Raw genomic sequence first — 22,371 nt, forward strand, 5'->3', positions numbered from 1 at the left:
TCCGCATACCGCAAAAAAAAAAAAAGATTATTTGTGTCTGGGACATAGTAATCCATCAATAAATGGTGGCTATTTTTTTTGTTCTATTTTATAAACACCTCACAAATTAAATCTGTTTAGCAGTAGTCACTGATAGAAAGTACACACTCATCCACTCACCGACTCCTTCTCCCAGACTTAACTATGGGCCATGTGTGCTCAGTTTGAGAACAGGCAAAGGGACAGACTGATTTCAAAGAGCTACACAGCAGTGACTAGCTCACCGTGTCAAATTTTTACAATTTCATCCTTTATTAAGAAAGTGGCTATCTCCAAGGGAACTTGATCAACTTGCAAAGGATTTGTGAGCTCTTTTTACAAATCACAGATGAAGGTTCAAGAGGTACAAGAGATGTGCAGTGTGAATAACAAAAAGCTATACCTTTGGAAATTAAATCAATCAGAGCATTATTAGTTAGACTGACCTTTACCAAGGTCAGGGTGTTACATCCACACAAGGCATACCTTGGTGATTATTTTCATCAGGGCTTTAAATATTTTTAATAGTGTTTTCAATGACTCTGCTTGTAGTTTCTAGCGCCGAAATCTGTAGGGTGTCAAAGTATAAGTATGATGTAGATTTGAAAGATGGGGAAAATTGGCACCATTATCAAGAAACTGTTGAGAAGACCAGGGATGAGCGAATGTTTCTCCTCCATTCAAATGTGGTAGACGAATAAGATTATAAAAAGTAAGAATAAGCTTCCTGTTCATTCCTGGCAAAATTCTAGAGAAGATTACTATACAGATAAGAGTAATTAGAATACCAACTAAACTATCATTATCCACAACTCTCTCCCTCCCCCTTTTTAAAGGGGTACCAGATCAGGAAAGGAGGGAAGGGTGAAATGTCCTCTGACATGACATCTTGACGTTAGTCTTTTAATGATAGCCTTGTGAATAAGATTGGAAAGTGACTAACTGGTTGTATTTGTACCTGGTCCAGCAATTACACCAGAGCGATATTGATCAATGGACCCACGTCAACCCAGAAGTTGCCTCTAGTGCAATCGCCATGCCTCTGCTCTTCAACTCACTGACTGAAAGCCAAAGTGGAAATACTGATGACCCACCTGGAAGAAAAAACTAATAATTCAGAAGACAACAAAAACTTTAAAGAGTCAAAAGGAGGGTAAGGTCCCTCTTTTCTTCCAAGCTCCAGACTACTCAGCTACTTTCTGGAGGAATGAACACAGCTGTGGCATCCCACCATAAGTGGAGAGTCTTGGCAAACTGGAGCATGCTCAGGAGGGCACTGGGGCAAGGGATGGAGACACCACACACCAGGAATGGACTGGTGACAGACCTGAGACGGTGAGGATGTACTGCCTGAAAAGGAACACTCTGCAAACACATGACACAAGTCTCCAAAGAACAGGAGTTGTTCTAGAAGGCGAAGCCAAGATCAGCAAGTGAAAATACCAAACTAAGCTGCCCCAAGCCCAGCTGGTTATCCTCTACGGTGGTTGAGCCCTACCAGGGCCAGAGCACATGGGGCGCCGGTGGTGCACTGCACTCCAGGGAGCACCATTCATTTAGAGCAATGGGCAGCAAGCTTTTTCTGTAAAGAGCTAGACAGTAAATATTCTCAGCTCTGTGGATCATATGGTCTCCACCACAACTTCTCAATTCTATATTTGTAGCACAAAAGCAGCCATATATGGAAATAATTGGATTCTAACACTTTATTTAAAAAACAGGGGCTTCCCTGGTGGCGCAGTGGTTGGGAGTCCGCCTGCCGATGCGGGGGACGCGGGTTCGTGCCCCGGTCTGGGAGGATCCCGCGTGCCGCGGAGCGGCTGGGCCCGTGGGCCATGGCCGCTGAGCCTGCGCGTCCGGAGCCTGTCCTCCGCAACGGGAGAGGCCACAGCAGTGAGAGGCCCGCGTAACGCATAAAAAAAAAAAAAAAAAAAAAAAAAACAGGTGGTTGGCCAGATGTGGCCAGTGGACCACAGTCTGCTAACCCCCTTATATAGACTATGAGGTCCATTGACATTGTGTCAGATCTAGGCTAGAAGATCATCCACCAAGGGTTTCAGAAGGTTGCAGTCCCTCAATTTGGGGGAAAGGTTAGGACATCCAGGTCTCTTCTACTTCTAAAAGTCCACGAAAATCTGGCTATGAAAGAAAAAACAGAAAAATCAGATGATCTCACAGTTAGTTCTGATAGCAGTAGGTCTAGAACCCAGACCTCCTGTATCCCTGGTCCTATACTCCTTCGCCGTGGCACACAGTTCCAAGCCTGGCATTCCTCAACTTGTGGCCAGCTTACACTCAGAAATCTTCTAAAGGCCAGCCAGTCACGTATTCTCAGAAACCTTCTTGCATTGATGCCCATGTCTTTGCATCCCTGATATCACACAGAGAGAACCCAGTGGCCAGGAGAATCCGTGCGATTCTCTCCTTCAGAGACCAAGGACAGAGTAGGCAGAGACTGAATGTCACCTGTAGAAGAGTTTCTTGTGGAGCCTGGGAAGCAGGGCCAGACTTTCACCTCATGACTCCGTGTGTCCAAGATTTCATCTTGAGTCAAGGGGAGCAGAGGAGATGACTGAACCAGTGAGAAAATCTGCATCTTGGACCCAGATAAACCCTGATGACTTCTAATCCAAGTACCGTCTTTCAGGAAGCATTAAGCTGAAAGCAAGAACCCAATGTAGGTCAAGGCACACAAATACCATATAGGACCAATGATGATTTCACTGTGGCCTTCTGAAGACTTGCTGTCACACACCCACATCCCCAAATCCGAAATGGTTTCTGAAAAACAAACACTACATTCTTCAACAATGGTTTTAAATCTGAAGAGAGACAGGCAAAAGCAGACAAGAAGTTGATCTCCACTTCCTGACCAAAAGCCCAACCCTACCCCAAATGTGTGACCCTTCTGCTAAAGACTTGATTATATCTAGCCTACTTGGCAAACGAATAGAATTTGCCCTCACTTTGGTGCCTTAAATACAAGTTTTAAAAAATTTATTTCATCAAAGTATAGCTCATTTACAATTTGTGTTAATTTCTACTGTACAGCAAAGTGATTCAGTTATACATGTATATACATCATTTTTCATATTCTTTTCCATTATGGTTTATCACAGGATATTGAATATAGTTCCCTGTGCTATACAGTAAGACCTTGTTGTTTACACATTCTATAAATAATAGTTTGCATCTGCTAATCCCAAACTCCCAATCCATCCCTCCCTGACCCTTTAATACAACTTTTGAAGCTTGTTAAATTTGGCTAAAACGTCTATGGAACAAAGTCACCTACCATTTGCCAAAACCACTTGTTGATCGTTATAATAATCACCAGTGTTTTCTGAGCACTTTGTTTCCCAGCCCTTCGTACACACTTTCTCACAGGTCCTCACAAGGTCCCCATGAACTGATTTCTGCAGTACAGATGAGGAAATTGAGACTTGATCTCTCTAAATGACTTAGCCAGAGCCACAGGTGGAAGTCAGATTTAAATGCCAGCAGCCTGAGCATGGAGCCTGTACTCTTGGCTGCTATACACACCTAGGATCATCACACACCGAACCACTGCATTAACACAATACTTGGCCATGGTTCCGATACCATCTCTCAAATACCCAGCCTGAGTCTAGCATCAATCACAAGTGATATAGTTTGGTAGTAAATGTTCTCTTTTGGGGTTCTAATAGACCATCTTCTGCAGCAAAAGATTAAAAGGGTGCAGTAGTGTTTCTTGAATACACCCAGGAAGAATGTGCAAGCGATCCGTGTGTGTGGACCAACCTTCCCCAGATGGCCTCATGGCTTCCTTCCTCACCCATCTGGGTCTCCATCTATGTCACTTCTTCAGAGAGGTTTGCCCTGCCAACCCACCCAAACCTGAAGCAGTCCCCGCTTCCCTGCTGTCTCCTCATTCTGCTTCGTAGTTTCCTATAGCATTTATCACCACTGGGTATAGTATATGCTTGGGTGTTTGTTGATTATCTGCTTTCACTGCTGGGCTGTAATCTCCAGGAAAGAAGACACTTGGTTTTGCTCACCCCTCTATCTCCAGCACCTAGAAAGTACCTGGCACAGAACACATGCTTCCAGTATCTGCTAGGAAAGCAGCAAATCAATCACTCTCTGGGTGACAGAATAACTGCTGCTTTGTACTTTCATCTTCGTGCTTAGCTGTAATTTCTAAATTTCTAGCAGGCAAATGTTATCCTTTTTTGTAATACAGAAGTGAAGTTCTATTTACAAAGCCCTTCCTTTAGAGAATACCACCTCTTATTACATAAACTCAAACATGGAGATCATGGCTGCTTTTGGTCACTGGTAGCCTGGAGGCATGAAAACCACGCTAAGCGAATCCCCTGGTGCCCTCAGATGACAGGTCAGCATGGCCAGCCACGGGCAGGCACTCATCACAGGCTTTGCTGGCCAACTCAGCTGCTGCTAATGGCCCTGTCTTCAGTGAACAGCGGTCCCCCCCTACCTGGCCCAGATATGTGTGCCAGAGCCTCTGCCTAGCCCTCCCAGCGTTCCTGGGAGTGCAGGGAAGGCAGTTAGGCAGTTTCTCCTCGTCACCACGTTACTCCGTCTCACGGGGGCCAGAAATGGAAGGAGAGAACGGAGGTCATAACAGTCCCCTGGAGGATACCCATGGGCGGCCCCAGACCTCAGCTCAGGAGCGCCACTGAAGAGAAACCACTGGAACCGCAGCCAAGTGGTCCACTGTATCTCCATCTCGGATACCATCAGATTCAGCTTTTACTCATCTTCTCTTTACCGCAAGCCAACTGCACCTTGAAATAAAGTCTTAAATATTTACTCCGCTCTTCAGCTCATCTCGCTATAATGTGTACTGCTCCTATTAACTTAATACTTAATGAGAGCAATTATTGAGAAAGTTCTATTAGCATAAAGTTTAGACAGGTTAATGACTGCCTTCCCTTGAGAGATGACCTCTACAGCATAGGAATTCCCCACCCTGCTTTGGAATGAGATGGTGTAGCGAGGGGTCAGGCACAGTTTCCAGAATGCTTGAGTTTGCTGTCACAAAGCCCATATGACAACCACCGTGGGACAGCTGACATTCCTTCTGTGCCAAATCCTGTAGGTTATTCCAAGCCCTATCCCCAGATGGCTACAGAGTTTGAAGGTCATTTCCCAGGCAGAGCCAACAGGTCCTCCCAGACTAGAGTGAAAGAAGCTCGCGGTTGAAGGTCAAGGAAGGTACTCTGAGCATTGCTGATCCTGGCTTCCTTCTCCTCCGCTACACGACGAGCCCTACGTTCCCAGCAGGAGCCCGAGCTTCTGACCCGGCTGCGTCCCCACTGCCTGATACAAGGCCTGGCACCATCCAGGCAGTGCTGGGTGTATAAAGGGCACATCAGTGCTTGCTGTATTATCTTCGGGCCCCTCCCTTCTAACAGGGTACTAACCACAAAGGGCGGGGTCTGCCGGTATGTGACAACAAGATGTGGTGCAGGCTCTCAGCACACCTTTATCTCATACATCCTCACCGCTCTTGGGTAGAACGTTGGTATCACTATCTCTCTTGCACAATGAAGCTGAGGCTTGCGATAGTGACAAAATGCCAACAGCGGGTAAGTAAGGGGGGCTGGGAGTTCTGCTTAAGATTATCTGATACCAATGGTCCAGCCTGTGAGTGCCGAGAGCTTCCAGGAGTCCCTTTCCCCAGGTCCAGTTTCCTCTAGGAAATACAGCATCAGAACTGGGTAGTTTACACACTCACAAGCACTGACCATCTGCTACACGCCTGGTCACAGGTCGAAGCCTGAGCTGCATCCTTAAGAAGTGCATGTCCCGGGCTTCCCTGGTGGCGCAGTGGTTGAGAGTCCACCTGCAGATGCAGGGGACATGGGTTCGTGCCCCGGTTCGGGAGGATCCCACATGCTGCGGAGCGGCTGGGCCCATGAGCCATGGCCACTGAGCCTGCGCGTCCGGAGCCTGTGCTCCGCAACGGGAGAGGCCACAACAGTGAGAGGCCCGCGTACCCCAAAAAAAAAAAAAAAAAAAAAAAAAGAAGTGCATGTCCCAGTGGCCAAAACTTACTGAGCTCTTATTTTTTGTTTTCCATGTATTAACTCACAGTCATCACCATAGCACCACAGCCCAGGTACTTTAATCCCAGTGTACTGATGAGGAAGCTGACTGGGATTCTCCAAGGACACATGGCTAGAAGGTGGCAGAGTGGGGATTTGAGCCCAGGCAGTCAGGGCTCAGAGTCTGAGCCAGAACCTATGGCTGCTGTTAGATCACACCCGCCGGACAGGGCAAGCATTAGCTCAAGCCCTTCACTTGATGTTCACCACGGTTCTTCCATTTCAAGAGCCCATCTCCAGCTGCATCCAAGTAGAGAGGAAGTCCCCACTGTAGATGTTGACTTGAAAAGTTCACCAACATGAAACATCAAGACAGCTTAAAAGCGGTTCAAGACTTGTGGTTGCCAAGGGGGAGGAAGGGAGAGGGAGGGAAGGTCTGGGAGTTTGGGATTAGCAGATACAAACTATTATATAGAGGATGGATAAACAACAAGGTCCTACTGTATAGCACAGGGAACTATATTCAATATTCTGTCACAAACCATAATGGAAAAGAACAAGAATGTACATATATGTCTAACAGAATCACTTCGCTGTACAGCAGAAATTAACACAACATTGCAAATCAACTATAACGACAATAAAATAAATTAAAAAAAAAAAAAAAAAGCAGTTCAGAGCGTAGCTGGTCACCTCTGACAAGGCACATCAAAATGCACCCTCTGTCGACCCCCGACGGGAGCCCCGAGGCTGGCCCTGCTGATGCTACAGGCCTTCAGTCTGACATAAATGGACTCGGGGGCTGTGATCATGCATGTGAGATGTGCCTGATGTCCAAAAGCAAAGGAGGGACAGGAAAAGGAGACCACAAGGAGATGATGTCTGCAGGCCGAACTGTGGGGCAGCTCAAACTCTCTTCCTCATGTTATCGAATTGAACACCTCTTTCCTTCATTTCTAAACTCAGCCAAGAACTTCAGACCACCTTTACCATATATGCTCCATCTCTTCTTTTTCTGAGATCCAGTGAGGATGGGAAAAACAAACTAGCAACTGATTTTCATTGAGGCCGCCTAATTTTAGAAGCTAGGGATATGCAAAGCCAAAAGCACAGCTTAAAAGAAAATTCCTCAAAACCCCAAAAGCCTCTGAACCTAAGATTCCTCTTCAACAACGTGGAGACACAGACAGTTCCCTGCTTCCATCTAAACAGCTTTCATTCTAAGATATTTCTGAATTTTTAAAATCTCAGGCTCTAGAACGCTTCTATTGAAAGAACGTGTCAATGCAAACAGGTAGAGGATGAAACGGCGAAGACAGAGGAATGTCTTCAGGAAAGCATATGCTGAGCTGTCACTGTGGAATGTCTTTTGAATCAATACCGTATGTAAGCTGATAGCACAACTGTATACACATACCTCATTAAAGCCAAATTAGAGCAAGTGGGATCTGTCGCCTTCTGATTAAAACAAACACGTCTAATTTCAGTATGTCCTATCTCCGATCCACAGAAGCACCCCGCGCGGTGGCATTTTCACAAATAACACTAACGCCCACACAAGTTCCCAAGGCCAACACCACCATGCACATTCCTAAAGGCTGTTCTTCCTGATGGCTCCCCTCACACAGCTGGGGAAGCACAGCGTCCCCTAGAGGGATACTCACTCTCACTTTTTCAAATGAAAACAGCCACGGATTCCTTGCAGGATCAGTAATGAGTCCAAAGGCATTGAGATTGGTGGGGCCCCTGCCTCTTTTCTGCAAGAACTCTTCATTCAGAGCAATCCCTAATAGAGTGTAGCTGGTGAGAATTTTTTTTTAATCCTACTTACATTTTTACAATTAGCCATGAAGAAATAACAAAGTAAATTATCTTATTATGGAAGCTTAGTTTTCAGAAGGCGTAGGAAAGCAAAAAAAAGGCATTTCCCTTTTGATCAACGTAGCAGTCAACTTCCTAGGTGCTTTCAGGAATTCTTAAAATATTTAGGAAACTACCAAAGCAGGCGAGCAGCAGACACTGCAATGCAGAACTGAGTGTGTGGCTTTCACGGTTGTGCTAGAAGTTTCAGGACAGTGGCTGCCCTGCTGTGTGGCCAGGAGAGGGAAGCATGCGTTCAGCTGGACAAACACTTATGGAGAACCTGCTATCTGCCAGGCTCCCAGCTAGGTATTGGGATGAAAAGAAAAATGTAGGGGACTTGGTCCATGCCTTTGAAGAGCTTAGAGCCTGGCTGTGAAAGGTCCAAAGATGCACACAGCAGTCATGGGAACATAAAGCAAGGGCACCGGAAACCTCTGGGGCACGAAGGACATCAAGGAAGGCTTCTTATTGGAGAGAGTGCTTCAGGTGAGTCTTGGAACAGATGATAAATAAGGGTAAGCCAGAAAAATGGAGGGCACTCCAGGCTGAGGACAAAAACATGGCAATGCATCAGGGCATACATGAACAGCATGCTGTGGGCTGGGCTAGTTCCTGGCAGGGCTGGGGCACACTCAGCCACAGCAGCATTTGAAATGGGGGCAGAGGGCTTCCGTGGTGGCGCAGTGGTCGAGAGACCGCCTGCCGGTGCAGGGGACACGGGTTCGTGCCCCAGTCTGGGAAGATCGCACATGCCGCAGAGCGGCTGGGCCCGTGAGCCATGGCCGCTGGGCCTGTGCGTCCGGAGCCTGTGCTCTGCAACGGGAGAGGCCACAGCAGTGAGAGGCCCGCGTACCGCAAATAAATAAATAAATAAATAAATAAAATGGGGGCAGAAATGTTAGCGTTCCAGAAGCTTTGCCCTCTGAACTCTCCTGGAAAGAAAAGTTGGAGTCAGGCTTAGGATGACTCTGGAAATCCAAACCATAATGTGATGAGGGTCTCTGATCACTTTATCTCTTTTATCTGCTTGCTTGGAATCTCTTTAGGGACCCTCCCCCATCATGAAATCTCGGGGTGACCTACGTGATACAGGCCTAGCCAATCAGGAGGTCACTGGGCACTGTCACTGGGTTATGGAGAGGCTCACACTGCAAGCCAAGCCAACAGAAAGCTCCCAAAGGGTGTTGCCAGAAACCCAGAGCCTCCTGCGGCTACTTCTGCCACCACCCTGGGAAGATGGCCTAAGAATGAAGCCAATGCCCACGGCAGTACCGCTGAGGTTCTTGGAGACGGTTCCTGTGTCTGTATCTAGCAACACATGCTCAGCCTCATCTTCTGAACTCTCCAATTACATGGGCCCCAAATTCCATTTCTGTTTGAGTATTTTTGCCTCTTGCAACCAAGAGATTACTGACAAATACGTGGAATTCCCGTTAAGCCTCTAATATTGATAATAAAGGTCTCCACGTACTGACAAAAAGGTCAATTTGGGAACTTCAAGTTTAAGGCACTCAAAAGAAGTAATATACATGTATGAAAATATTTTCTAATCCAGAAAACACTATAGAAATATTAGTTTCACCATGGTGATATCAATAACTAGTCAATATTATATTGCTTATAAATATTAATAATAATTAGTCAATCCAATTTTCATTCTTATATCAATATTCTAAATGTGTAGCCTTTAAACTGTAATTAACAAATGCTCATTTAGTGCTGACTTTGCACCAGGCACGTTTCTACGTAGTATACTGATCTCACTTAATCCTCATAAACAACCCCCATGAAATGGGCACTACTATTATCTCCCCCATTTTACAGAAGAGGCAATGCAGGCATTGAAAGGTTAAGCAACACACCCAAGGTCACACAGGTATGAAGTGGTGGAGCCTGGATTTGAACCTGGGCAGCGTAGCTCTACAAACAGTGCCTTTCACTGCCCCTCATCTCCTGAGAATCAATGTTCCAACTTCCTTTAAACTGATATTCCTAAACAAATGACTTGCGGCAAGGCAATTTACACTCCTTAAATCCACATTAACACATGACTACTGTCCTCCCCAACTCCTGCCTTTGCTGGCTTGCCTCCTCCATAAAAGCACCACCCCAGTCATCTTTCAAGCTCCATCCTTGGGAATCATATGACGGCCCCTCCCTCGCCCCCTCCCATGGTCCACCAGCATCTCCGGCACATGAGCTCCACCCACGTGGGTCTCAAATCCTCCCCTTCTCCCTGGCCTCACGCACATGGCTTTCAATCCTTCTACACGAGTCAACTAAACTCTCATCTGGCTCAGTGTGATCCCCTTCGCAAGCATCCTGCGTCCACATGGCCATTATTTTTCCTCTGAAAATACAGACCTCATCTAATCATCCTCGTGCTTCAAACCCTCATCAGCTGTCACTGCCTACAGAACAAAATAGAAACTCCTTAGTGTTACACTGAAAACTCTTCACAGATCCCCCAACCCACCTTTCCAGTCTCATCTCCTTTGATGTTCCTCCAGATAAGGTCTGGAGGGTATTTCACGCTGTGAAGTAGATCTTTGGGGACCTCTCATTTTCCTTAACTTATTTACTTGCTCATATCTCGATAATTAAATACTCTGCTTAAAAATTAATAAAACGGAATCTCTTCTAAAACATTCTGGTAATTTAAATCCACTCTCTCCAACTACTTTGCCATCCTTATTCTGAATTAGTGGCTCTTTCATGAAAAGAAATAATTACCTTCTACATAAGCCAGAGTAAAATGCAGATTGCCAAAATTTTACTGGTTTGTGTCCAGGAAAGAGGTTTCTTAAGGTCAGAACTCCAGAAGAGTGTTCTGGGAGTTTATAAAATCTCTTAAAGCTTTCAAAGACCAGTTGCAAAGCCAGAAGCGGTGATGACTGGGAGGTTTGCAAACAGCCTTGCTCGGAAAGGGGAAGGAGACCGAAGATCCCAGCTGGCTGATCAGGAAGCCTCAATGTCTCAAACATCATTCTGCATTGATCATAAGTGGGAAAACCAGTTTCCAACAATACGTTATAGATCAGGGCTTCTGAACCACTGCGCGCAACTGACATTTGGGGCTAGATAATTCTCTGCTGTGGGGCTGGCCTGTGCACCGCAAGCCGTTTAGCGGCATCCCTGGCCTCTACCTAGTAAATGTCACTAGCACCTCCTCCGTTGTCACAACCAAGAAATGTCTCCAGATATTGCCAAGCGTTGCCTGGCCGACAAAATTGCAGGCAGTTGAGATTCAATGCTATAAATACCCAGGCACACAGGTCAGCACCACTCCTCTGAACTGGATTTTCTTCCTCTTCCTCCTCCTTTGTGATAAAAATAAAAGTGCCCTTGACCACACAAAGTGAAAACCACACCAACAATGGCATACATTTTCTGTGAAGATACCAAAGGGACTGTTTCTCACAAGCAGCCAAATACTTATTGCTGCCTTTGCAAAGAATGAAACAGAAAGGGACACATAGATAGAAGGAACTCATTTGTTTCTTGCTCAGGTTAATAATAATAATTTTTAAAAAGCCCCCTGCAGTCTCACCTCTCTCCTGTCTCTCGGGCAGCATCTGGGGTGCCACTGACAGGCCAATACCTGATCCTGAGAAAGTCACCTGCTAAGCTCCTGTCTGGGTGGGGCTGGGACACTTCAGGTGCCACACCAACGCATCTGAAAACTTGAGGACACAAGCAAGGAGTCAGCACAGGTGCAACTTCATTTCAAGGTCCATTAGCAGCGCCAAAGGGGGGAAACTGCACTTCCAAATACAGGCCCTGGGACTCAGCAGGGACATTTTTCATTATCAATTTTCCAATGCTAAGAATAACAATTATGGTTCTTTTATTGAGAACAATACCCAAGTTCAAATACACTGCACTTCAACCCCAAATACGAGAATATGTTACACGCTGAAACTGACGTGTGGAAAATGCAGGGTTGCCTAATGTTCAGTTTGAACTCAATAACACAAAGCATCCTCTTGGGTTGTGCTCTGTTTCCCAATTCACCTTGCAATTGTAAGCAATCAAAACAGAAGGGGATGCTATCATGATGTTCAGCCTTGTAGTGAACCATCAATGTTGGCCAGTTATTCAGCTGCTGCTGAATGACAAGAAGTTCTTGAGAGTATAAATGAATAAATTTGCAAACACACATGTGCCCACGTTCCTCCCTCCCCTCCCCCACACCACAGAGAGCTGCACAATATCCCCATTCCCCTCAAATATTACAATCTACAGTTGGAACCATCACATTCTAGGAAGGCTCCACAGCACCAAATCACCCATGGGAAGCTCAGTCACGACCGACAAAAACTCCTATTTCTTAGGCAGTGTCTGCTGCTCAAGTCCGAGAAAGGACCACGAATGCCAAGTCCCAATTCCAAGCAAATCCTCATACATATAAATGGAAAAGAGGAGCAACAAGGAGAAACCCTTGCAGAAGTGAAACCAAATGCCACCCACCTCCAGCATAATCCAACCCATGTGGACAGTATTTATTAAACACCTTCAACAGCCATGCTTTGAACAACACAGTGGACAAAACGAGGATAAAAGCAGACACTGACTGTCCTCAGGAGGCCAGCACTGTCACATCACACACCTGTAGCTTTTTACCTTTCCCCCATGTCAGTACATGGCCAAGAAGTGCAGACCCCATCCTACTCACTCCACTTCATAATTTAATATCACAACTCTAGAGAACAGCAGAATCGGTCTTTCAAAAAAATCAAAGTATCATTCTGAAAATAAATAATTTTGAAAAAGGCACACTCAAGTCCCTTCAGGGATTAAGCCTGGAGAAATCATAATTGGTTAAAACGTGGTTTTTGTTCTTTTCAATCTATTTTTCTTTCATTTCTTTGATTCACTGTCCTCTTCCGTAAGATAAACAGAGCTCAGAAATGCAGTTCATTGGGTCACAAATCAAGCCTTGGTAAACTCTGAAAACTTGAAATCGTATCAAGTATCTTTTCCGAACACAACACTATGAGACTAGATATCAATTACAGGAAAAACACTCTAAGAACTGCAAACATACGGAGGCTAAACAATATGTCACTAAAGAACCAACAGATCACTGAAGAAATCAAAGAGGAAATCAAAAGATACCTAGAAACAAATGACAATGAACACATGATGACCCAAAACCTAAGGGATACAGCAGAAGTAGTTCAAAGAGAGTAGTTTATAGCAATACAATCCTATCTCAAGAAACATCTCAAATAAACAACCTAACCTTACGCCTAAAGCAATTAGAGAAAGAAGAACAAAAAACCCCCAAAGTTAGCAGAAGGAAGAAATCATAAAGCTCAGATCAGAAATAAATGAAAAAGAAATGAAGGAAAAAACAGCAAAGATCAATAAAACTAAAAGCTGGTTCTTTGAGAAGATAAACAAAACTGATAAACCATTAGCCAGACTCATCAAGAAAAAAAAGGGAGAAGACTCAAATCCACAGAATTAGAAATGAAAAGGAGAAGTAACAACTGACACTGCAGAAATACAAAGGATCATAAGAGATTACTACAAGCAAGTGTATGCCAATAAAATGGACAACCTGGAAGAATAGGACAAATTCTTAGAAACTGCACAACCTTCTGATACTGAATCAAGAAGAAATAGATAACATAAACAGACCAATCTCATGCACTGAAATTGAAACTGTGATTAAAACTCTTCCAACAAACAAAAGCCCAGGACCAGATGGCTTCACAGGAAAATTCTATCAAACATTTAGAGAAGAGCTAACACCTATCCTTCTCAAACTCTTCCAAATTATAGCAGAGGGAGGAACACTCCCAAACTCATTCTACGAGGCCACCATCACCCTGATACCAAAACCAAAGATGTCATACAAAAAGAAAGCGACAGGCCAATATCACTAATGAACATAGATGCAAAAATCCTCAATAAAACACTAGCAAACAGAATCCAACAGCACATTAAAAGGATCGTACACCATGATCAAGTGGGGTTTATCCCAGGAATGCAAGCGTTCTTCAATATACGCAAATCAGTGTGATACACCATATTAACAATCTGAAGGAGAATAAACATATGATAATCTCAATAGATGCAAAAAAGCTTTCAACAAAATTCAACACCCATTTATTATAAACACTCTCCATAAAGTAGGCATAGAAGGAACCTACCTCAAAATAATAAAGGCCATATATGACAAACCCACAGCCAATGTCATTCTCAATGGTGAAAAACTGAAACCATTTCCTCTAAGATCAAGAACAAGACAAGGTTGCCCACTCTCACTGCTATTATTCAACATAGTTTTGGAAGTTTTCGCCACAGCAATCAGAGAAGAAAAAGAAATAAAATTAATCCAAATTGGAAAAGAAGAAGTAAAACTGTCAGCTGTTTGCAGATGACATGATATTATACATAGAGAATCCTAAAGATGCTACCAGAAAACTACTAGAGCTCATTAATGAGTCTGGTAAAGTAGCAGGATACAAAATTAATGCACAGAAATCTCTTGCATTCCTATACACTAATGATGAAAAATCTGAAAGAGAAATTAAGGAAACACTCCCACTTACCACTGCAACAAAAAGAATAAAATACCTAGGAATAAACCTATCTAAGGAGACAAAAGACCTGTATGCAGAAAACTATAAGACATTAATGAAAGAAATTAAAGATGATACCAACAGATGGAGAGATATACCATGTTCTTGGATTGGAAGAATCAACATTGTGAAAATGACTATAGTACTCAAAGCAATCTACAGATTCAATGCAATCCCTATCAAACTACCAAAGAGAACCCTCTTGCACTGTTGGTGGGAATGTAAATTGATTACAGCCACTATGGAGAACAGTATGGAGGTTCCGTACGAAACTAAAACTAGAACTACTATATGACCCAGTAATCCCACTACTGGGCATATACCCTCAGAAAACCGTAATTCAAAAAAAGACATGTACCACAATGTTCATTGCAGCTCTATTTACAATAGCCAGGACATGGAAGCAACCTAAGTGTCCATCGACAGATGAATGGATAAAGAAGATGTGGCACATATATACAACGGAATATTACTCAGCCATAAAAAGAAAGGAAATAGAGTTATTTGTAGTGAGATGGATGGACCTAGAGTCTATCATACAGAGTGAAGTAAGTCAGAAAGAAAAAAATACCGTATGCTAATATGTATATAGAATCTAATAAATAAATAAATAAATAGTTCTGGAACCTAGGGGCAGGACAGGAATAAAGATGCAGATGTAGAGAATGGACCTGAGGACACGGGGAGGTGGAAGGGTAAGCTGGGACGAAGTGAGAGAGTGGCATGGACATACATACACTACCAAATGTAAAATAGACAGCTAGCGGGAAGCAGCCACGTAGCACAGGCAGATCAGCTCGGTGCTTTGTGACCACCTAGGGGGTTGGGATAGGGAGGGTGGGGGGGAGGGAGACGCTAGAGGGAGGAGATATGGGGTTAGATGTATACATATAGCTGATTCACTTTGTTATACAGCAGAAACTAACACAACGTTGTAAAGTAATTATACACTAAGAAAGATGTTTAAAAAAAACATGCAGTTCAATCTGATTCTTGATTTTCATAAAGTTCATTTCCACCTAAATTTATCTAGGAGAACATTCATTTTCACATAATAAAAAAGCCCAAGAGCAATAATAAATTTGGTAAGACAAGCCATTTTCAATAAAAGCCACATAGAACACAGCTAAAGAGAGAAAGAAAAAGGGGACACACACACACACACACACATCCCTAAAAAGAAAATAAATTTAGAGAATTCTTCTTCAACTGCTATGGTACCCAATTTAGATGCAGTTTATAGCCAACCAGAAGATCTATCAGTGAGCAGTAAGACACAACAGTAAGCAGTCAGAAACATCAGTTAGCAATAAGACACCAGAGTAAGCAGTAAAGTCACACCAGGGAGAACATTTCTGAGCAACTACCACATGTCTTAATGCAGAAAGGAAGAAAGAAAAACTTCACTCAACTAGTACTGGAACCCTATTAAAACGACCTCTCTCACAGCTCAAGAGCCACTCCTGCTATGACAGGAGGGTTGTGATGACTGCCAGTACAGCCATGGATCAGGAAAAGGACAAAAAAAAGCCATAAAGGGTTGACCATGAGCTCGGACTAGGAACTTAAGCGCTTGTCCTTCTTTTTGGCACCCTAAGCTATAGACCTGGCAAAAAAAAAAAAAAAAAAATATGTGGGTTATTTGACAAGATATAAAGGACCCTCCAACCTCTGGGGGAAATAAAGGAGGATGCCCGCGTTCTTCATTCCACATCTATAGCCACTGTGGCTAACGCAGTGTCTGGGCAGGGAATGCATATGCACCCACATGCACAGAGGAACAAGTTTTTTTGTTTTCTAACACACAGGTCAGCCAAAGAAACAGACCCTCAGTCATAAAGAACTTCCTTATTAGACAGGATATTAAGTACTCCAGGAAACTGTCAGCTCTTTAGGAACATCTAAGAAAATGGTTGCACATTTTTTTCTAGGCTCACCCATTTGGGATGATTTATAAGTGGAAGCAAGAAAGAAAGAGCAAACACAATGTCTTCTCTACTTGGCACGAGGAGGTCTTCAGCTGAGCTCAGCAACAAAGCCTCACCCCATCCCAAATGCTTAAAGTCACAAAACCTGTGTGAAACCACTTCTCTGAGATGCTAAGAAGAGTAAATAAAATCACGTTGCCTCCAAGGCTCCGGAACTGTACTGGTATTTACTGAATGGTTGCTAGCTGGAAGGAAGGAGAGGAAACTAACAACTTTCTACCTGTGTCACAATCCGTTTCTAGTCTGTGTCTCTTTCTCAATCGCCTCAATCCTACCCACCTTCAAAGTTTACCTTCTGACTATGTCAGAAGCCTTCCACAGTCACCCCTGCTTAGAACGACCATAATTTGTGTTATTCTAAGCATGTGTATTATTTTACTAATTGGCCAAGTAAAACTCCCGAAGGTATGGAGTGTGTCACACACACGAGAGATGCAAACGAGTAAGAATGAGGTTAATTATCAAAGGCATAACTTTAAATTTGCTCCCTTTTTCCCAAAAGGAAACAAAATAAAATACTCTGGTTCTATAAATATCAGTAAAAACACAGTACCGGTGGCACCTCTAAAGGAGCCCTAGTCAGAGCCAATGACTTTCAGAATGTGCTCAGAGATATGTGTTAGCCAAGTAAACTAGCTCCATACACAGGGCTGGGATCCCACTTGAAATAAGTAGCCACCACCTGCCTTCCATTTCATTCCACAGTTTTGTACCCTGAGACTTGGAGCTCAGGCACCAAGTCTCCCTGTGAGCCCGGCACACAAACCAGACAGTCAGAGGCAGCTAGATCCCTTATCAGGAAGAGAATGACAGCAGACATGTTGACACAGGCCCTACAGGACAGAGGCGCTGGGAGGCAGCAGTGTTAGAGGCAGAGCAATCTTCACCAAACGCCCCCCCCCCCCCCCCGATATAGGGTCCAGCAGAGCTGCCATGAAATCAGACAGGACCTTCTCAACAGCATCTCCTACTGGGAACAGGGGTGGAGGAGTGGAGGCTGGAGAGGCATGGGTTCCATTTATTAATCAGTAGCTCAGCACAGTGGGAGGTTTTCTTGTCTAATTACAGAAGCTGCTGGAAACTGCAAGGGAAGACAGGATTTATGGCCTAGATGACACTGCCTCTGTGTTGTAATTAAAAGTTATTTTTAATACCTGTTTGGTGGGATACTTTGGATTATTAAAAAGATATTTTGCAATTTAAAACTTGCTAAAGGGCAAAGAACACAGCAGAAACATAATACAACAAGCTTGCCTAATGTGAAACAATTAAACGTTTTGACACTGGGAGGTGGGAAAGGAAAAGAATCTCTCTCCTACTTAAGGCTGTGAATTTCCTATAAGAAAGAGGGAAAGAAAAGCCAAAAAGGGCACTCAAGGGCTTCCCTGGTGGCACAGTGGTTGAGTGTCCGCCTGCCGATGCAGGGGACACAGTGCCCCAGTCCGGGAGGATCCCACATGCCGCAGAGCGGCTGGGCCCGTGAGCCATGGCCGCTGAGCCTGCGTTCCACAGAGGAAGAGGCCACAACAGTGAGAGGCCCACGTACCGCAAAAAAAAAAAAAAAAAAAAAAAAAGTAATTCCAGGAGCGCATTATGGGAAATATGCCATGGAGACCACCAGATATTACACATCATGAAGAGACTATAAAAGCATTTGAATGTGTTATTCAAAAATAAATTAAAAATGAGCTTTACAGGGGCCATACCAAGTTTATGGGATTTATCTTATGCCAATAAGAACACCGTGCTCCTGTATTCTCTTCCGAGTTCGAAGCAGGCTTTGACTTCACGTCAGGGCATAGAATTGCAGTCCTTACCTGCCACATTAATTTTCTCAAGTGCTACCAAGCTGGGAACAGCTGTGGTGGAGTTGGTCAAGTTCGTCCCTGTGCCATTGATTACGAGGTTGTCCACCTTTGACTCTAACTTGCCAATGCGCTGCAAAATGTTATCCAACAACACAGCAAGAGTCTTCTTCAAATCTGTAAAAGAAAACGTACATAGTTTGAAAATCCTTTGGTCCCCGCACATTTGCCTGGTGCGCACACGCTCACCCTCCCTTTGTTTCTCTCTCTGACACGAAGAACAAAAGGCAGCAAATCAAAAAGTACCACTTGAAGACCTGTCCTAACAAACCACCTCTTTAAGATGACGGAGAGCCACATTCAAGTGGCCCAAAGAGTACAAAACAAATCAGTTCGCTTTGTAAGACAACTTTCGCGGTAAGTAACATTAAAATTATTCCTGGCTACTAGGTTGAGAGAGAAAACTCCGTTACTCAGCATCCTACCAGAACACTCTGTTAAATTCTTCCTCGTTCTAGCACGGTGGTTACTGACACACTGAATGACAAGCCCAAAGTGTAGCAAGGCCCTGAAGTAACTTCCGGATCAAGTTTATTGTTAGTTTTTTTAGTGCTGTAGACTCTCGAATGTCCAAATTTTTTGCAAAGTCTTTACTGCTGTTGGTTACACATGGTAATACTTAATAAAAGCTACAGTTCCAGACTCCAGACATGCTGGATAACCCAGAGTTAACTATAATGCAATTTAGGAAGACACTTAAAATAAAGACCAGATTCATTCGAGACGTATTTATTAAACAACTACTATGCGCCAGGCATTGTTCTAGACGCTGGGACGCTGTTCTTTTCTGGTGCTTACATTTAAGAGTTGATTCTCTTTCTTATGTATCTGGCTGTGGGTTATAGAGAAGTGTTCTTCCCTCTGGATAAATTACAGACACATTATCTTCATGCCTACGTAAGTATTTACTAAGTTTGTATACAAGGTATTCTACACACAGAGAGAGAGAAATTAAGTTAGCCCCCTCTCCTGTGGAAACTCATAATCAAAGAAAGATAGTCTGACTTGTACATGTGATAAAAGCAGGAGGACCACAGGATAGCCATCTAGGTGAAGAGAATTCAGACTCGCTTATGAATTGGGAGTGGGCCAGGGGAGTAGGACATAAGTGGAGGGAACAGGATGCAGAAAAGTCCTGAACTGAGACAAATGGGAAGTTGTCACCTTCTATTCTGCTGGGAACAGAGCACACTAGCGCCGAAGAGGTGCTCTGATCCGGCCAGGAAAGAAACACACACTGGATCAATCCACCAACCCCAGAGCACAGCCCATGACCCTCCACCAACAGGCATGCAGGCCTCCTACTTTGCCAGGCCAAGAGAGACTCTCATCTGAACAGAAACAAAGGTGTGTGTTGTAATTGACATGGAATTTTGCATCCTTGGTGGTTTACAGACAGCTTCACTGAAGCTGACTAAAAACTACGAACAGAAACAGAACCCACATCTTCATCCTGAAAGTCTGGTTCTATGTGCTAAATTAGCATAATGTCAATCGTTCCACCACACCCAACACCCAACACCAAACATCAGACTTCTTCACCACGTTAAGATCTATAGCAGATTGTTCATTCACTCACTCTAACAAACATCCGACCAGGTCTATTTTTGGCTCTTCAGTGTGTACCTTACCCACAGGTAGTAAGACAAGCTGGCCATAACATTAGAGCAATTGGCTAAAAATATGACTAAAACAAAGAAGGTTAGAAGGGAACTAAGAGTTCCTGAACGCCTATCACGTGCCATGCACACTTATAAGGAATTCCATGTATCTTCACATTCCCCATGAAGCAGGTATGACTTCATTTTACAGAAGAGAAAACTGAGGTTCACAGACAGAAAGTAATATGCTCATGGTTAAAGAGATACAAAAGTGCAACACAGACTCCACTCAGGTCTGCCTAATTCCCTGACATCTCAGTGTGACCAGCCAGAAGTCGAGAGCCTGGCTGAAAAAAGAAACCAAGCATGAAATTCAGTGACTTTCATCCACAGCATAACGATTAAGGGCTTATTAGACTCTAATCACTTCCTAGGTTTGAGTCGTCTCTCTCCATTTTTGCATCCTTATTTGTACGAGTTGAAAGAATAAGCCTACCTCTTCGGGGTTGTAATGAGGACTTAATGAGTTAATATGTTTTGAACACTGCCTGGCACACAATAAGCACTACATAACTGTCTGTTACATAGATAAATAAAAAATAGAACCTTTGGAAAATGCTCTCATCCTTCCTAGAGAAATCTCTCCCTGAGTGATGCAAAGCTTTACTGTTTTATCCAAAGGGTCATGAGATCATTCTCCTCCAGGGGCTGCAGTCCCACAGTCAGCATGACTCACAGCCTGTCCCTGACACATCATTGGCTGGCGTGGACAGCAGGAGTCAGCCACCGGCTCTGCTCTTACACTGAAGCTAAAGCACTGACCCCTTCTCCAGAGCTCTGAAGATTGCCAGAGGACAGTCACACAGACGGGGGCAATGGTGCCACTCGGGGGCTGTATTCACTGTAAAGAAACCACTCCTCAGATAAATGATATCAATCTCCCCCATCTCCAGCCTCTCTGCCCAGAGCCTGAATTATCAGCCAAGGAGTCCACGTGTAAAAATGGCATTTAACTCTTACCAGCAATTGTCATTAGCCAGACGCAGAGGCCCTGACCCTCCAGTTTGGGTTAACTCAGGGTTTCTCAACTTTGACACCACTGACACTTGGGACCAGATAATTCTTTGCCGGGGGTGGGGCAGGGGATGGAAGAGGCTATTCTATGCATTTAAGGTGTTTGGCAGCATCCCTGGACTCCAGCCACAAAATGACAGTAGCAATCCCCCCATGTGACAATCAGAAATGCCTCCAGACTGCACCCCATTTGAGAACCACTGAATTAAGCACACTCCCCCAACCTTTGTCTTCCCTGCTGCCCTTCTGTGTAGATGTCCAGAGAGAATCCGGGCAGAAGGGTTACGGGAGAGGGAATGAGGTGTGAGAACACAGTCACTAAACTGGCATTCTGTGTGACTTCCATGGTGGCACTGCTACAACTATGATGGAAACTACAATGAGGGAAGGTGGGAGCAGACAGCAGCCTAGCCCATGCTGCAGGTCTCTTAAGGGCTGGTAACCTTTTGCCCTTTTGTTAAAAGGTAACAGGACTACTGGACAGAGTCCCCAGCCCACAGTTTTTGGTGATAGTCACTGATGGCACACAGCTTAGGTAGAACACAAAGTTGTCACATCAGTGTTAAGAAGACATTCTTCCTTGATTCTTAAAATACAGTCCATCGGGCTTCCCTGGTGGCGCAGTGGTTGAGAGTCCGCCTGCCGATGCAGAGGACACAGGTTCGTGCCCCGGTCCGGGAAGATCCCACGTGCCGCGGAGCGGCTGGGCCCGTGAGCCATGGCCACTGAGCCTGCGCGTCCGCAGCCTGTGCTCCGCAACGGGAGAGGCCGCAACGGTGAGAGGCCCGGGTACCGCAAAAAAAAAAAAAAAAAAAATACAGTCCATCAATAAACGTGACCCCCTATCTCTTGTTGATCTCCCCTACATAGATGGACCTTTTGCGACTGCGACATGGTGCGAATAAAGGAATTCATGATGATGATAAGGCGTTGCTGGTCCCCATCACCACTACTGCCCCAGTACTACCACGGCTGCTACTATCGCTAAGGTTGCTACTACTGCCGCTACTACTATCGCTACTATTATTACTGCATTGTTGCCGCTGCTCCTCCAGCAGCACCACCAGCGTCACTATGTACTGAGCCCTATGCGTCAGCTGCTGTCCTAAGCACTTTCCACGGATTAACTCACCTGATCCTGCCAAGACAATATGAGACACGTGCTGTCGTTCCCACCTCCATTTCACAAATGAGTAAACCACAGTACACAGAGGTTAACTAGCTTGTCCCACGCGTCTGCAGATCCAGTGTCCAAACCCAGATAATCGGGTTCCAGACCCAACAGCTCTTACCCACTATGCTACAATGCCTCTTGA

General features: G+C 44.4%; 1 protein-coding gene across 6 annotated transcripts in view; it reads right to left on the reverse strand.

Annotated features, from left to right (window-relative positions):
• MGAT5 (alpha-1,6-mannosylglycoprotein 6-beta-N-acetylglucosaminyltransferase) overlaps positions 1-22,371 on the reverse strand; it is a 370,484-nt gene that overhangs the window by 195,561 nt on the left and 152,552 nt on the right. For all 6 annotated transcript variants that reach the window (XR_004350852.1, XM_032638674.1, XM_032638675.1 and 3 more), the window contains one exon: positions 18,333-18,497. Coding sequence is in view for 5 of the 6 variants with exons in the window: in XM_032638674.1 (XP_032494565.1) it covers positions 18,333-18,497 (165 nt within the window). In the remaining variant the exon portion in view is untranslated. The remainder of the gene's footprint in view (positions 1-18,332; positions 18,498-22,371) is intronic.

Source organism: Phocoena sinus, chromosome 7 (assembly GCF_008692025.1).
Source record: "Phocoena sinus isolate mPhoSin1 chromosome 7, mPhoSin1.pri, whole genome shotgun sequence".
NCBI lineage: Eukaryota > Metazoa > Chordata > Mammalia > Artiodactyla > Phocoenidae > Phocoena > Phocoena sinus.